General features: G+C 42.8%; 1 protein-coding gene across 1 annotated transcript in view; it reads right to left on the bottom strand.

Annotated features, from left to right (window-relative positions):
* The window catches only part of DENND1A (DENN domain containing 1A), a 246138-nt gene that overhangs the window by 151521 nt on the left and 78166 nt on the right, over positions 1 to 16451 (bottom strand). The window contains 1 exon segment of the mRNA XM_087704573.1: positions 1764 to 1813. Coding sequence (XP_087560699.1) covers positions 1764 to 1813 — 50 coding nt within the window.

The following is a 16451-nucleotide window of genomic DNA, read 5'->3' as shown; positions in this document are numbered from 1 at the left end:
GGGGTGAAGGCTTAGCCTGAATGCAGGCGACTCCATTCTTCCCGTCCAATTTCAGAGGGGCCTCCCCATCCCTGGCATCTGAGCGTGCCACTTCTTTAAGGGGTGGTGGGCTCCAGAAGGATTCCACTCCATTCTTTACTCTCCATTCCTATTTCTATTTGTATTCTATTTCAATTTCTATTCTATTCTGATTTCTTTTCTCTTCTATTTTCTTCTCTTCAATTCTATTCCAATTTCTCTTCTGTTATTCTATTCCTTTCTGTAATTGTATTATATTCTGTTATTCTATTCTAGTCTGTAATTCTACTCTATTCTACTCCTATTCTTCCACTCTACTCTATTCTGTTATTCTATTCTATTCTATTCCATTCCATTCTAAATTATTCTATTCTATTCCATTCTAAATTATTCTATTCTATTCTACTCTATTCTGTTATTCTATTCTATTCTATCCCATTCCATTCTAAATTATTCTATTCCATTCCATTCTAAATTATTCTATTCTGTTATTCTATTTATTTCTATTCTGTTACTCTATTCTATTCCGTTATTCTATTCTATTATATTCTGTTACATTCTAAATTATTCTTTTCTATTCTATTCCATTCTAAATTATTCTATTCTACTCTATTCTGTTATTCTATTCTATCCCATTCCAATGCATTCTAAATTATTCTATTCTATTCTATTCCATTCTAAATTATTCTATTCTATTCTATTCTGTTATTCTATTCATTTCTATTCTGTTACTTTATTCTATTCTGTTATTCTATTCTATTCCATTCATTCTAAATTATTCTATTTTATTCCATTCTAAATTATTCTATTCCATTCCATTCCATTCTAAATTATTCTATTCTATTCTGTTATTCTATTCATTTCTATTCTGTTACTCTATTCTATTCTGTTATTCTATTCTATTCCATTCTAAATTATTCTATTCTATTTCCTATTCTACTCTAAATTATTCTATTCTATTCCATTCCATTCCATATTATTCTATTCTAATTCCTATTCTATTCTATTCCATTCTATTCTAAATTATTCTATTCTATTCTGTTATTCTATTTTGTAATTATACTCTAATTCTCTTCTCCTGTTCTATTCTATCCATTCCATCCCATTTGTTCTGTTCTCTTCTATTCACTCCCATAGAAACTAAAAGAAAACACTTCGGCAGGAATATTTATTTATTCCTCTCCTCCCTCTTATTGACTGCACCTGCCCCATCGCGAACACTTAACTCCAGCCCTCGCAGTCACCCACACAATTTTGACACAAGAGATTGCAGCAAGACTTCCACAACAATGAAGAGAAGCCGAAGAGTTTTTGACAGTGAGAAGGACAGAGAAGAAAAGGAAAGTTATTGGCAGTTGCTGGATTCTCACCCACCGTTGGGGCAATGATGTTTGCTAGGAGCAAATTCCAAACTCTTAACTTCGTTGCAAATCGCCTGATTTGCAGAATTACCCCCCCCCCCACCCTCCACACACACACAAACAACCCACAGTTGTAAAAACTACAGGATGTTAACAGCAGAATTTAATTAATTTCTAAGACAATGTCGCTGGAAGGGGGAAAAGGGAATAGATTTGGCTGCAGATAATGCAATTAAAAAAAAAATTAAGACTCCACTAAAGATCTTTTAAAAACAGGTTTAGGAAGAGCCTTAAAAGTGACCCGATCTTTATTATCCAGCAAATTTTATTTACATTACATTTTTAAAACTTTCTTTCTGATAACGTCTAGGAACTCCACCTTACCTGTCCATGTAGAAAGGGAAGCAGAACTTGGCCACGGTGGGCAGAATTTCCTGCGGAGAGAAGAGAAGGGCGAGAGGGGGGAGGAGAAAGAGAGATAATTTAATCCTCCAGAGGGACCAATAAATCTAATGTTAACCACACAGAAGCACAATCTTGCAAACTTTGCCCCGCAGAAAGCAGAGACAGATGAAGAGAAATATGCTTTATCAATTACACGGAAGGGGAAGAGGCCGCCAGTCAATCATGTGAAAGAACAAACACGATCAAACTTCATTAAAAATGAAAAATTAATCAAGATTCACACATGGGTAAGCAGCGGGGGCTCCCCACGGCAACCCTGAGTTGTGGGGGGGGGAGCGACAGGGCTGGCCTAGCGCTAACTCGCCCCCAGGGAGGCCCTCTGGCCCCAACATATGGCGACCAGCAATGCCACCAGGACCAGTGAGTGGGATCCTTGGCCTCCTCCTCCTCCTCCTTCTCCTCTTCCTCCTCCTCCTCCCTTGTATCCTAGAAACCAGTTTGGCTGAGGGGGGGGGAAACTTCCCCAACTGCATGACTGCATGAAGGGGCTGTTCTCACTAGCTTGGTCCTTACAGGGAGAGGGGAGAGAGAGAGAAAGAGAGGTGAGAAAGAGAAAGAAAGAGTGTGAGAGAATGTGAGAAGAAAGAAAGAAAAAGACAGAAAGAGTGTGAGAGAGAAAGAGAAAGGAGAGAAAGAGAGAGCGAGAGACCTAGAGAGAGAGAGAGAGAGAGAAGAGAGAGAAAGAAAGAAAGAAAGAAAGAAAGAAAGAAAGAAAGAAAGAAAGAAAAAGACAGAAGAGAGAGAGAAAGAGGAAGGAGAGAGAGAGAGTGATAGACCTAGAGTGAGAGAGAGAGAAAAGAGTGAGAGAGAGAGAAAAGAGTGAGAGAGAGAGAAAGAGAAAGAGTGAGAGAAAGGAGAGAAAGAAAAAGAGAGTGAGAGAGAGGAAGAGAGAGGAAGACAAAAAGAGTGAGAGAGAAAGAGAAAGGAGAGAAAGAAAGAGAGAGAGTGAGAGAGAAAGACAGAAAGAGAAGAGAGAGTGAGAGAGAGAGAAGAGAAAGAAAGAAAAAGGCAGAAAGAGTGAAAGAGGAAGGAGAGAAAGACAAAGAAAGAGTGAGAGAGGAGAGAGAGAGAGAAAGAGAGAGGAAGACAGAAAGAGTGAGAAAGAGAAAGGAGAGAAAGAAAAAGAGAGAGTGAGAGAGAGAGGAAGGGAGAGGGAAAGGGGGAGGGAGGCAGAGACAGAGAGAGAGAGAGAGACAGAGAGAGAAATTGCCCTTCAGGAAGGTTAACTTTACTCAACAGGCCCAGCCAATGTCTCCTTCCATACTTTAAAAATAAATTGTCTCTTTAAATAGGTTTCCCTCCCTCTCTCCATCCCTTCCTTCCCTTTCCCTTCCTTCCTTTCCTTCCTTTCCTCCCTCCCTTCACAAAACCAACCTTGCTAAAATTACCCATTGATCTCCGTAATACAGAGCCCTTCCCAGACCAGTAATAATAAATGGGGTACTGGTAGAATGGAGGCGGCATGCTTCATTTATTTTTAAATCCCCGCTCCATTATTTAATAAACAAGGGGCATCAATCTAATCGTCCATTTAATGGAGCTGAAAAGAAACAAACCCTGGCAAACCCACCACCCAAACCATTCCATCAGGGCTACCCCCATTCCTTCATGCTTGCAAAGTCAAAAGCCCCCCCCCCTCAGATCAGCTTGAGGGGGGGTCCAGAGGGGGGGGCGGGGAACAGCCTGCGTTAAAGGACCTATAGGCTACAGAATAACAGAATAAGAAGATTTATAGAATAGAATAGAATAGAATAACAGTTGGAAGGGACCGTGGAGGTCTTCTAGTCCAACTCCCTGCTAAGCAGGAAACCCTACACCACTTCAGACAAATGGTTATCCAACATCTTCTTAAAGACTATCGCATTTCAGATAGCAGGTTTCCCTCACAATACAATACAATACAATAGCAGAGTTGGAAGGGACCTTGGAGGTCTTCTAGTCCAACCCCCTGCCTAGGCAGGAAACCCTATACTGTTTCAGACAAATGGCTATCCAACATCTTCTTAAAGACTTCCAGTATTGGAGCATTCACAACTTCTGGAGGCAACTCGTTCCACTGATTAATTGTTCTAACTTGTCAGGAAATTTCTCCTTAATTCCAGGTTGCTTCTCCCCTTGTTTAGTTTCCATCCATTGCTTCTTGTCTTTTGCCTTCTGATGCTTTGGAAAATAAGTTGACACCTTCCTCCAGGCCTTTGATCCTCTTAGTTGCTTTTCTCTGCACAGTGTCAAGGTTTGTTTGTTTTTTGGACCAAAACTGGATGCAGCCTTCCAGGTGTGGCCTTTCTAAGGCTTTATAAAGCAGCACTTAATCAGGTGGTTTTGATTCTATACCTCTGCTTATACAAATTGTTCTAAATGTCGGGAAATTTCTATCCTTGAGGAGTTTCCACCAACTTCAACAGAATGTCTCCTCCTCTTCCATACTATTTACACGTCGCTGGTCGGCCAATGCAAGAAAAGACTGTTTTCTTCCGAGAACGCGGTGCTTCCTTCATCCTCGTTCGAATCCAAGTATATTTTCATTTTTTTACACGCCAGTTTTGTGTTTTAACATTTTAATGAGCTCCGGGTGATGCCAGACAAGCAGGGAGGGAGAAATCCATAGCAGTGTCCCTGAAGCACAAAGTGTGAGGCCCTCTCCCCCAGGATATGGCCCCACCGTCTCACCCCCCCCCCCGGCCCTCCGATATTTGCCACCTGGTTCTCTAACCCTGTCCGCCCCTCCTTCCCCTCCCTGCCCGCTGCCCCTTCCTCTGGCTCCCCTTCTTTTCATAATCAAAACACCGCTGACATTTGAATCCCAGACGGGATTTCTGAAATCCCTTCCGATCGATCCCTCCCCTCCCCCCAGCGCAACACGTATTGGAGGCATTGATTGGGCTGGGCTTCAGCACCAACGTTTTCAAAATAAATGAGCTGCGGCGATGACAGAAAGGCCGCTCCCTCGGGACACACACACCCCTTCGGAGGAACTGGAGCCCACCAAGTTCCTTTGCCGGGAAGGAAGGTCGGCAAAACAAGGCCCGCTCTTCACGATTCTAGCTCGAGGAAGCCTCTCAAGGCTAGAAGAGGAGAAGGTGGCCTAACCAAGAGGGAAATTTCAGGTAGTCAGATTAACAGAGTTGGAAGGGACCTTGTAGGTCATCTAGTCCAACCCACTGCTCAAGCAGGAGGCCATACACGATTTCAGACAAGTGACTGTCCAGTCTCTTCTTGAAAGCCTCCAGGGATGAAGCTCCCACAACTTCCAAAGGCAACTTCTGTTCCATGGGTTGATTGTTCTCCCTGCCAGAAAGTTTCTCCTTATTTCCAGGTTGAATCTCTCCTTGGTCAGTTTCCATCCATTATTCCTTCTCTGGCCTTTGGGTGCTTTGGGCAATAGCTTGACCCCATCCTCTCTGGGGCAGCCCCTCGAGTATTGGAAGGCTACTATCATGTCTCCCCTGGTTTTTCTCTTCTCTAGACTAGTCATGTCCAGTTCCTGCAGCTGTTCATCATATGTTTTAGCTTCCAGTCCCCTAATCATCCTGGTTGCTCTTCTCTGTGCTCTTTCTAGATTCTCAATATCCTTTACAGATTAACAGAGTTGGAAGGAACCTTACCGGTCATCTAGTCCAACCCCCTACTCAAGCAGGAGACCCTACACCATTTCTGACAGATGGCAGTCCAGTCTCTTCTTGGAAACTTCCAGTTGTGAACTTCTGAAGGCAACTTCTGTTCCATGGGTGGATTGTTCTCCCTGTCAGAAAGTTTCTCCTTATTTCCAGGTTGAATCTCTCCTTGGTCAGTTTCCATCCATTATTCCTTGTCTGGCCTTCAGGTGCTTTGGAGAATTGCTTGACCCCCTCATCTCTGTGGCAGCCCCTCAAATATAAGAAGACTGCTATCCTGTCTCCCCTGGTCCTTCCCTTCCCTAGACTAGCCATGCCCAGTTCCTGCAATCATTCATCGTATGTTTGAGCCTCCAACCCCCTAATCATCCTGGTTGCTCTTCTCTGCACTCTTTCTAGAATCTCAATATCCTTTACAGATTAAAGAATCTCAATATCCTTTATAGATTAAGAGAGTTGGAAAAGACCTTGTAGGTCATCTAGTCCAACCCACTGCTCAAGCAGGAAGTCGTACACAATTTCAGACAAGTGACTGCCCAGTCTCTTCTTGAAAGCCTCCAGGGATGAAGCACCCACAACTTCCGAAGGCAACTTCTGTTCCATGGGTTGATTGTTCTCACTGTCAGGAAATTCCTCCTTAGTTCTAGGTTGAATCTCTCCTTGGTCAATTTCCATCCATTATTCCTTCTCTGGCCTTTGGGTGCCTTGGAGAATAGTTTGACCCCCTCCTCTCTGTGGCAGCCCCTCAAATATTGGAAGGCTGCTATCCTGTCTCCCCTGGCCCTTCTCTTCACTAGACTAGCCATGCCCAGTTCCTGCAACCGTTCTTCAGATGTTTTAGTCTCCAGCCCCCTCATCATCCTGACTGCTCTCCTCTGGGCTTCATCACTTGAGACTTTCAAGAAAGGACTGGACTGCCATTTATTAAAAATAGTGTAGGGTCTCCTGCTTGAGCGGAGGGCTGGACTAGATGACCTACAAGGTCCCTTCCAACTCTGTTAATCCGATTAAACATTAATTCCACTGTGTTAAGAATGGGAGAGCCAATAAGAAGCTAAACTTTTGGTTTTCCTACCAGCCATGTGACCTTCTCTGATTTACCCCTCTTTATTTCCTATCCCTTCTGAGAGGTTTACTCATGATAGTGATGGCCACCTCACCTCCCGTTTGCTTATAGTTTATGACTGTAACTTTATTGCTTGAATCCTTACCATTTATATTGATATTGATTGTTTCCTGATTGCTTATTTGTACCCTATGACTATCATTAAGGATTGTATCTTATGATTCTTGACGAATGTATCTTGCCTTTTTATGTACCCTGAGAGCTTCTGCAGCCAAAGCAAATTCCTTGTGTGTCCAATCACATTTGGCCAATAAAGAATTCTATTCTATTCTATTCCATTCCATTCTACTCTTTCCACTATTTCTATATTCTATTCCAATCTAATTCTCTTCTCTACTATTCTAATCTATTCAATTCCATTCCATTCTTCTATTCTATTCCAATTTCTATTCTATTCTATTCTTTCCCCTTCTATATTCTATTCTATATTCTATTCCTTATTCTATTCTCTATTCTAATTCCTATTCTATTCTAAATTATTCAGTTTTTCTACTCTACTCTACTCTACTCTACTCTATTGATATTGATTGTTTCCTGGTTGCTTATTTGTACCCTATGACTATCATTAAGTGTTGTGCCTTATGATTCTTGATGAAATGTATCTTGTCTATTTATGTACACTGAGAGCTTATGTATCAAAGACAAATTCCTTGTGTGTGCAATCACACTTGGCCAATAAAGAATTCCATTCTATTCTATTCTTTCCACTATTTCTATATTCTATTCTATTCTAATCTAATTCTCTTCTCTACTATTCTAGTCTATTCTATTCCATTCCATTCTTCTATTCTGTTCTACTCCAATTTCTATTCTATTCTTTCCACCATTTCTATATTCTATTCTATTCTATATTCTACTCCTTATTCTATTCTCTATTCTATTCTAATTCCTATTCTATTCTAAATTATTCAATTTTTTTCTATTCTATTCTACTCTATTCTACTCTACCCTACATTCCATTCCATTCTAATTTTTATTCTATTCTATTTCACACTAGCTCCTTCCTCCCTAATGAATTGCCTTTGTCCTCTTTTCCCTCCTTTTTCATTGTTAAGGGCATAGAAAACTCCAGAAAAGAATGGGTCAATGGCACCCAAGAAGGAGACTAGCAGCCATATAAGGAAGTAGGAACTAGTACGGATGCTCCTTGATGCTCCTTGATGCTCCTGATGTTTCCTAAGTTTTACTGATTCTACTGTTGTTCCTGATAGTTACTGACTGTTACTGTATGAGCTTAGTATTTTGGAGAGAAGACTGTGTATTAGATGGTAGCTAGTCTGTAGTATGTTAGTTACCTGTCTACAGGGTGAATCGTGAGTTGAGCAACGTAACTTCAACTTGTTGTAAATAGACTGTTTATATACTACAAGACTGCTTATAGTCTGATTTTGAAGACTATCTATTCTATTTTTGTTACGCAAGTAAAGCTATTCTTCGTTTTACCTTCGGTGGCTGTGAGTGACTATTCAGCGGCTTATTTGTTACTAACTTCTGCTGCAGAACTCTAGTCTCCTAACAGGGATAGACTTAACACTCTTTACTCTTTTTTATTATTTATTTATTTTTACTTTGTTTTTATCTTTTTTAATTAAAAAAAATTTTTTTAAAAAAATTTAAGACCACAACTGGAATACTGCATCCAGTTTTGGTCACCACATTAAAAAAAAAAGATGTTGAGGCTTTGGGAAAAGTGCAGAGAAGAGCAACTAAGATGATTAAAGAGACTTAAAATGTATGAAGAACGGCTGCAGGATTTGGGATCTAGAGAAAAGAAGGACTGGGGGGGGGCATGATAGCAGTCTTCCAGTATTTGAGGGGCTGCCACAAAGAAGAGAAGGGGGTCAACCTGTTCTCCAAAGCATCAGAGAAGCAGGACAAGAAACAATGGATGGAAACCAACCCAGGAGAGAAGCAATCTGGAATTGAGGAGAAACTTCCTGAAAGTGAGGACAATTAACCAGTGGAAGGGCTGGCCACCAGAAGTGGTGGGTGCTTCATCACTGGAGGTTTTTAAGAAGAGACTGGACAGCCACCTGTCTGAAATGGGATAGGGTCCCCTGCTTGAGCAGGGGGTTGGACTAGAAGACCTCCAAGGTCCCTGCCAACTTCCTTTCTTCCTTCTTTCCTTCCTTCCTGGCTGAAATGATATAGGTTCACCTGCTTGAGCAGGGGGTTGGACTAGAAGACCTCCAAGGTCCCTGCCAACTTCCTTTCTTCCTTCTTTCCTTCCTTCCTGCCTGAAATGATATAGGTTCACCTGCTTGAGCAGGGGGTTGGACTAGAAGACCTCCAAGGTCCCTCCCAACTTCCTTCCTTCCTTCCTTCCTTCCTTCCTTCCTACTTTCCTTCCTATTTTCCTTCCTTCCTACTTTCCTTCCTTCCTTCCTTCCTTCTTGGCTGAAATGGAATAGAGTCTCCTCCATAGAGTCTCCTTGAGCTGAGATTGGACCAGAAGACCTCCAAGGTCCCTTCCCGCTCTATTCTGATTGATAATTATCAAATGCCTTATGGATTCAAGATATACTACATCCAGAGCATGTCCACAGTTTACTAACCTAGTCATGTGGTCTCCCCCAAAAGCAGTAAGATGCCTCTGGCGTGATTTATTTTTAACAAACCGAAGCTGGTTTCTTACTTCCAACATGGTTGTTTTCCAAGCACTCGTAAACCCACCCCTTAGATTTTCTCAGGTGTGGATGTGAAGGTGATCAGTGTGTAATTTCCTAGGTCCACTGCCGCAACCCCCCCACCCCTGTTTTTAAAGGCTGGAACCATTTTAGATGTCCCCTGTACTCCAGAAGGTCTCACAAATTGTAGTCAATGGTTCTGACAACACATTTGCTGGTTTCTTTAGCACTCGAAGATATAATGCCTAGAGATGTTCTCAAGGATAAAAATTTAGGATATACTTTTTTATACTCCCTTACTTGTATATCCTATACTTTTATATCGTATACAGGATAAGCCATAGTTTCGGGACACGGTGGCGTAGTGGCTCAGTGGCTAAGATGCTGAGCTTGTTGATCAGAAAGGTCGGCAGTTCGGCGGTTCGAATCCCTAGCGCTGCCTAACGGAGGGAGCTCCCATGACTTGTCCCAGCTTCTGCCAACCAAACAGTTCGAAAAGGTGAAAAATGCACGTAGAAAAATAGGAGCAACCTTTGGTGGTAAGGGAAGAGTGTTCCATGCGCCTTCGGCATTGAGTCATGCCGGCGACATGACCACGGAGACGTCTTCGGACAGCTCTTTGGCTTTGAAACGGAGAGGAGCAGCGCCCCCTAGAGTCAGGAACGACTAGCACGTATGTGCAAGGGGAACCTTTATCTTTACCTTGTAGTACTATAATGCCTATAGACATTCTGAAGGATAAAAGGATATACCGATAGTCCTCAACTCACAACAGTTCAATTAATTAATGACTGTTCAAAGATACAACAGTGACATGACAATTTTTCACATTTATGACCGTCGGTCCATCGGAGTGGTACAGTGGCCTAGAGGTAAAGCTCTCGCCTCACAATCAGGAGGCTGTGAGTTCGATCCTAAATAGAAGCAGATATTTCTCTTCCGGGCACAATGAGAATAGGGCACAATGAGAATATATCTGCTGAACAAAACTCAGCACTGGTGACACGAAAGGCATCCGGCCATTAAAAAACTCTGCTAGCTCCATTCCATTGCCCAGACTCCACTTCGCAAGGGATTAGGGGGTCGTTAAATGTAGGTGAGGACGACCATTGTCCCATCCCTGTGATCACAAGATTTACATTCAGATGCGTTACAACCAACTCATATTTATGACGGGGGCAGTGTCCCAGGAGGGAGGGGATCATGTGATTCCCCTTTTGCAACCTCCTGAGAAGCATAGCCCCCAGGGAAGCCAGGTTCGCTTAACAACCGTGGCGCTCATCGAACAACCGCAGCGATCCACTTAGCAACTGCAGCCAGAAAGGACTCAACACGGGGGCAAACTCCCTTTAACAAACGTCTCAACTTTAGCAACATAAATGCTAGGCTCATCATTGTGGTCGTAAACCGAGAAGTAATCTGTAATCCAGCCAGATTTAGGAAGAGTTTGGGTTTCCCCCTCCCTCCAACGAGCTTGAAAACATTTCGATTTTTTTAACAACGCAGTTTGCAAATGGTACACAGATGGATAACTTTAACCATTCCCACTTGAAGCCGCTCCCTGTGTGTGTGTGTGTGTGTGTGTGTGTGTGTGTGTGTGTGTGCAACTCTTGTTCATTACCAGTTTTGACAATCCTTGAATTTTTAAATTTAATTGGGCCTGTGCCTTCAAATCTACCCCCCCAAAGGCCAGCAGTCCTTTCAATCCAGCTTGGGCGTTACTCAGTGGAAAGGCTGGGATCTCCCTGAGGTTCCCTTCCCGACACAAAGCGAGCCAAAGCCGAAATAATGGCCCTGCCTTGAATTCAGCGCTCGGCGGCTCTTCTCCTGGGACCCCCGAGGTGGCAGATGCGGCCTTAGAAATCCATGCTGGGTTTGCAAAGGAAGAGAGCAGCCCCCCCCCCCCCAGCACTGGGCCAGAATAACAGGAAAAAGCAAAATGCTTAAACTCTCTCTCTCTCCTCTTTCTTCCTTTCTCTCACTCTTACTGTCTTTCTCTTTCTCTGTCTCTCCTCTCTCTCTTTCTCTTTTTTCTCTCTTTTTCTGCCTTTCTCTTTCTTTCTCTCCTGTCTTTTTTCTCTTCTCTTTTTCTCTCTCTCTCTCTTCTCCTTTCTCTCTCTCCTCTTTCTTTCTCTCTTTCTTGCTCTCTTACTTCTCTCTCTTTCTCTCTATCCTTTCTTTCTCTCTTTTTCTCTCTTTCTCTCTCTCCTATGTTCTTAATCTCTTTCTTTCACTCAGTCTTACTGTCTTTCTCTCTTTCTTTCTCTTTTGCCTTTCTCTCTCTGTCTCTTTCTCTCTCTGCTTTCTCTCTGTCTCTCTGTCTTTCTGTCTTTTTCTTTCCTTCTCCTCTTTTTTTCTCTCTCCTCCCTCTTTCTCTCATCTCTCTTTTTTCTCTCTTCTCATTTTCGTCTTTCTCTGTCTTCTCTCTCACACTCTCCTCTCTCTTTCTCTCTCTCTCTTTCTCTTTTTCTCTCTCCTCTCTTTCTTTCTCTCTCTTTCCTGTCTCTCTCCTCTCTCTCTTATTTCTGTCTTTCTTTCTCTCTATATTCTTTTTCACTCCCCTCTTTCTCTCTCTTCTCTCTCTTTCTGTCTCCTCCCTTTCTCTCTTCTCTTTCTCTCCTCTCTCTTATTTCTGTCTTTCTTTCTGTCTTCTTTCTCTCACTCTCTCCTCTCTCTCTCCTTGTCTCTTTCTCTCTCTTTCCTCTCTCTCTTATTCCTGTCTTTCTTTCTCTCTTTCCTCTCTTCATTTCTCTCTTTCTCTCTTTCCTCTCTCGCTCTCTTATTTCTGTCTTTCTCTCTGTTCTCTCTTTCACTCCTCTCTTCCTCTCTCTTTCCTCTCTTTCTCTCTTTCTTTCTCTCTCTTAGTCATTCTCTCTTTCTGTCTTTCTCTCTCTCTTTCTTTCTCACTCTCCTCTTTCTCTCTCTTTCTGTCTCCTCTCTTTCTCTCTTCTCTTTCTCTCCTCTCCCTTATTCCTGTTTTTCTTTCTGTCTTCTCTCTCTCTCCTCTCTTTCTCTCTCTTTCGACTCTTTCTGTCTCTTTCTATCTCTCCCCCTCTCTCTCTCTTCTATCCCATTTCTCTTTCTTTTTCTGTTTTCTGTCTCTCACTCTCCTCTTTCTCTATTTTCTCTCTCTTTCTTTCCTCTCTCTCTTTCTCTCTGTCTCTCTTTCTATCTCTTTTTCTGTCTTTCTCTCTCTCCTTTCTTCTTTCTGTCTTTCTCTGTGTTTCTCTCTCCCCTCTCTTTCTTCCCCTCCCCAAACCTCTCTTTCTCTCTCTCTCCCCCCCCCCGTGTGTGTGTGTGTGTGTGTGTGTGTGTGTGTATGTGTATCTCCCAAACCCATCCTGAAAAGGAGGTTACTTTTTCTGTTTCATGCCACTCTAAAAAAAAAAAAATAGTAAAACAGTGCTCGCCCTTGCCAAGATCCCGAACACCAAACATATGCCACAATTAACATGCTGGCCTTCGTAACTGCCACAGGACTCGAGTGCTTTTCCTGCAATGGAGAATGAAGACACTTCCGCTTCTCGCACAGTGCCCGAAAACGGCCCAAATCTCTTCTGCCAACAAAACACGCCATATTTTAGTTCAAGGGAAAGTGGTCAGCCATCCATTCTGACTCCCACCTCCAGGGGTCTCCTTGCAAAGCCCACCTTGAAAGCTTGCATTGAAATTGAGCTTTCTGCCATTCTAAGGTTTCCAGGCTCCATAAAATACATACAGGTAAATACTCAACTTATGACTGGTTGCTTTTAATGACCATTCAAGGTTATAACAGCCTCAAAAAAGACAGCAAAGCACTTTCGCTCCCCCAATAAATGCACAAAATGGACAAAATGCAGTCATGCAACCTTAACGGTGTGTGTGTGTGTGTGTGTGTGTGTGTGTGTTAAGATTGCATGGCTGCATTTTGTGCATTTGTCAACTGGCTCACACTTATGACCAACGTCACTGCATCCTGCTATCACACAACTGCAATTTGCAATGGTTTTCTTTGCCCCCAAAAACCCCACAATATTGCCTGTTCGGAAGAATGGATTCACACTAATGACTGGGTGATTCGCTTAACAGCCACCAGTCAGTCTTACAACTGCTGTGAAGACATTAGGTGCCTCCCATCCTGGTTTACAACTGAAATTCTGGGCCCAACCGGGGTTGTATGTCGAGGGCCTCCAGTCCGACATTTAAAGAACTGAGTTCAAAGTTCACCCACCCACCCACCACTAAATTTATAATTTTTAAATCCTGCGGACCACTAATATGATCTGTCTAATGACTGGGTGTGTGGGCGTGGCTAGGTGGTCATGTGACTGGGTGGGCATGGCCAACTCGATGTCACTCATGTTGAAGGGCGCCTTGCTGGCCTCTACTCGCCCCTCCCCTCCCAGCCCCTCCTCGCCTGCCCACCCGGGCTCCTTAAGGCCCCAACAGGAAGCCGTTGCTAGAGCTGAGCAGCCGCCAGGAAAAAGAGTTGGCAAAACAGCTCAGTTCAAATTGGATCTGGCCTAGAAGGAGGCCCAGCAGAAGTACCTCACTGAGGACTAGGAGCATGGGCTTCCCAAGCAGAGGGAAGACCTGCGGGAATGCAAGGCCAGGTGCCGGCACCTGGAGGCTCAGTGGGCTGAGATGGTCAGCCAGTTCCAGGCCATGATGCAGTCCCACTGGAACGAGGCCCTCTGGCTCTTCGCCACCAGCGGCTCTTTCCTCCAGCCTTCACCCAAAGCAATAGCAATAGCAATAGCAATAGCAGTAGACTTATATACCGCTTCATAGGCCTTTCAGGCCTCTCTAAGCGGTTTACAGAGAGTCAGCATATTGCCCCCAACAATCTGGGTCCTCATTTTACCCACCTCGGAAGGATGGAAGGCTGAGTCAACCCTGAGCCGGTGAGATTTGAACCGCTGACCTGCTGATCTAGCAGTAGCCTGCAGTGCTGCATTTAACCACTGCGCCACCTTGGCTCATAGCCCCCCACCAGGAGGCCGAAGCAGACCCCAAGTCGGAATTTCTGCCCCCCACAAAAAGACTCCGAAGGGGGAGACTCTCTGCAGCAACACAAGCGTTCATTGCACATATCCGTCCCAGGGGGGCGTAGTTTGAGGACCCCGAATTTACTCTGCAGTTAAACCAACATTTATGGATAATTCTACCTGGCCACAGCCAAGCCATTGAATGGCACAGTCTTAATCAGCATCCTATCTCTTTGAAGGGGATATTTTTTTAAAAAGCACCCCAACTTATCAATCACCTGCCCGCCCCCCACACCCCCAACCAGCAAAAACGAGAGTCCTTCTTGCTCCAAACAGCCCAATAAAAGGCAAAAACGGTGTTTTTTTACACATCCCCACAAACATCGATTCCAGCTTTTGGAAAAGTTGTCCTGTTTCCAAAGCATGAAATCGGAAGGGGGGGGGAGGGGGGGGGAGAGAGAGAAAGAGTAAGGCGGGGAAGGGGGTGTGAAGGAGAGCTTAGTGGCTCTCTCTCTCTCTGTCCCCCCACCCTTGCATAAATATTCAGAAGGAACATTAGAGGGTCGTGCGTTTCCCCCCCCCCACCAAATTCGTCTCTGAAGTCCGCATAGAATTGCCAAGAACAAAACTAATGAGGGGAGCAGATGTTACACAATGCAAAGGAGGTCCCTCCCTCTCTTCCTCTCCTCTGCCCCTGACTCCCCCCTCCCCTTTTCCAAGACCCCCCCCAATTAGGTCATTTAAGGATTCTCCTATAGGTTCTTCTTTCTGAGCCACAGTGACGAGCCAGTTTCTTCTCCAACCTCCTAAACGTTCCCCCATCGAAGAGCCTTGTGCAAATTCATGGGCGAATTTTTTTTTGGCTATACGATAGAATTGGATCAATGGCATAAAATTGTGGGAAAGGAACTAGAAATGAACGATGTCAACTGTTCTACAGATGGCATCTCCCCCCCCCTCCCTCACCAGCACGGCTCTCCAAAATGTTTAAAAATTTGGCCCCAAATTATTGGAAGTGCAAAAAAAAAAAAAAAAAACCACCAGGCACCTTTTTCCATATGTGGTGGACATGCAACTAGGCAAAAAGATATTGGAGAATGATGGAACAAATGGTGGAGATCAAATTCTGTTGAAACCAGAATTTTTTCTCCTAGGCCTAATACCAGAGGGGTATAAGAAAGATGTGCTTTATCTAATTATACATGTATTAACTGTGGCGTGAATAATTATCTATGCTTAGTATTGGAAAAAAGAAAATATCCCATCAGAGTTAGACATAATTAGGAAAATTTTGGCCCTGTGCGGAAACAGATAGGTTCACCCTAGAATTTAAAAAAGGGGGGGGGGATCAATTATGAAGTTTGGAATAGATTTTATTATTGGTATAAGAAAAGGTGACAAGACTGGAACAAATTGCAAATAACGTGATTGGATAGAAGGATAAAGTATTAAGTAGGCTAATAGCTATTGGACGAGATTATCTGTATATAATGTGATTGTATGGCTGTAACGGCTTCGTTGTACTGCACTGTTTTAAATGTAAAAACAATGAAAAATATATGTTTAAAAAAACAATGTCAACTGCATATAAAAATAATTTGTATAAGATGTTTTACAGATGGCATTTACCACCAGCGAGGTTGGCAAAAATGTTTAAAGACAACTCAGCTAAATGTTGGAAGTGCCACAAAATACCCGGATCTTATTATCACATGTGGTGGATATGGGGAGAAGCAAAATAGTATTGGACAAAAATTAAGACATGATTGGAAGAGAGGATACAACAACTTATTGAGCTGAAGTCAGAAGCATTTCTGCTAGGAATTTTACCTGAAATTTATAATAAAGAGAATGTATATTTAACCATTCATGTATTAACTGCAGCTAGAATTGTATTTGCACAACACTGGAAAAGTGTACAGATTCCTATTGATGAGAAGGTGCTTAGGGAAATATTAGAATGTGCAGAAATGAACAGATTAACATTAGCAATTAAGGAGAAAGAGCAAACTGAATATTATATGATTTGGGAAGTATTTTACCAATGGTTGGAGGGGGGAAAAAGGAGTTTGGAAATGAAGAAAGCTAAAAATAGAAGTAGATAACACACTTAGGGATATAAATAAGATGAAAACTGCTAGTATGTGTATGATGAGAATAATGTTGATATGATATTATTACTAGAAGATATTAAGAAGAAAAAGGGAGAGTTCCATAATGTTTAAATGCTCTATATATTATAATACTAAATTTAGAGAAATAATGTTAATATA

This window comes from Thamnophis sirtalis, unplaced genomic scaffold (genome assembly GCF_051295495.1).
Source record: "Thamnophis sirtalis isolate CommonGarterSnake01/CBP01778 unplaced genomic scaffold, rThaSir2_p1.2 scaffold_2, whole genome shotgun sequence".
NCBI lineage: Eukaryota > Metazoa > Chordata > Lepidosauria > Squamata > Natricidae > Thamnophis > Thamnophis sirtalis.
The sequence above is the reverse complement of the archived record's forward strand: the minus strand, read 5'-3'. Positions and strand labels throughout refer to the sequence as shown.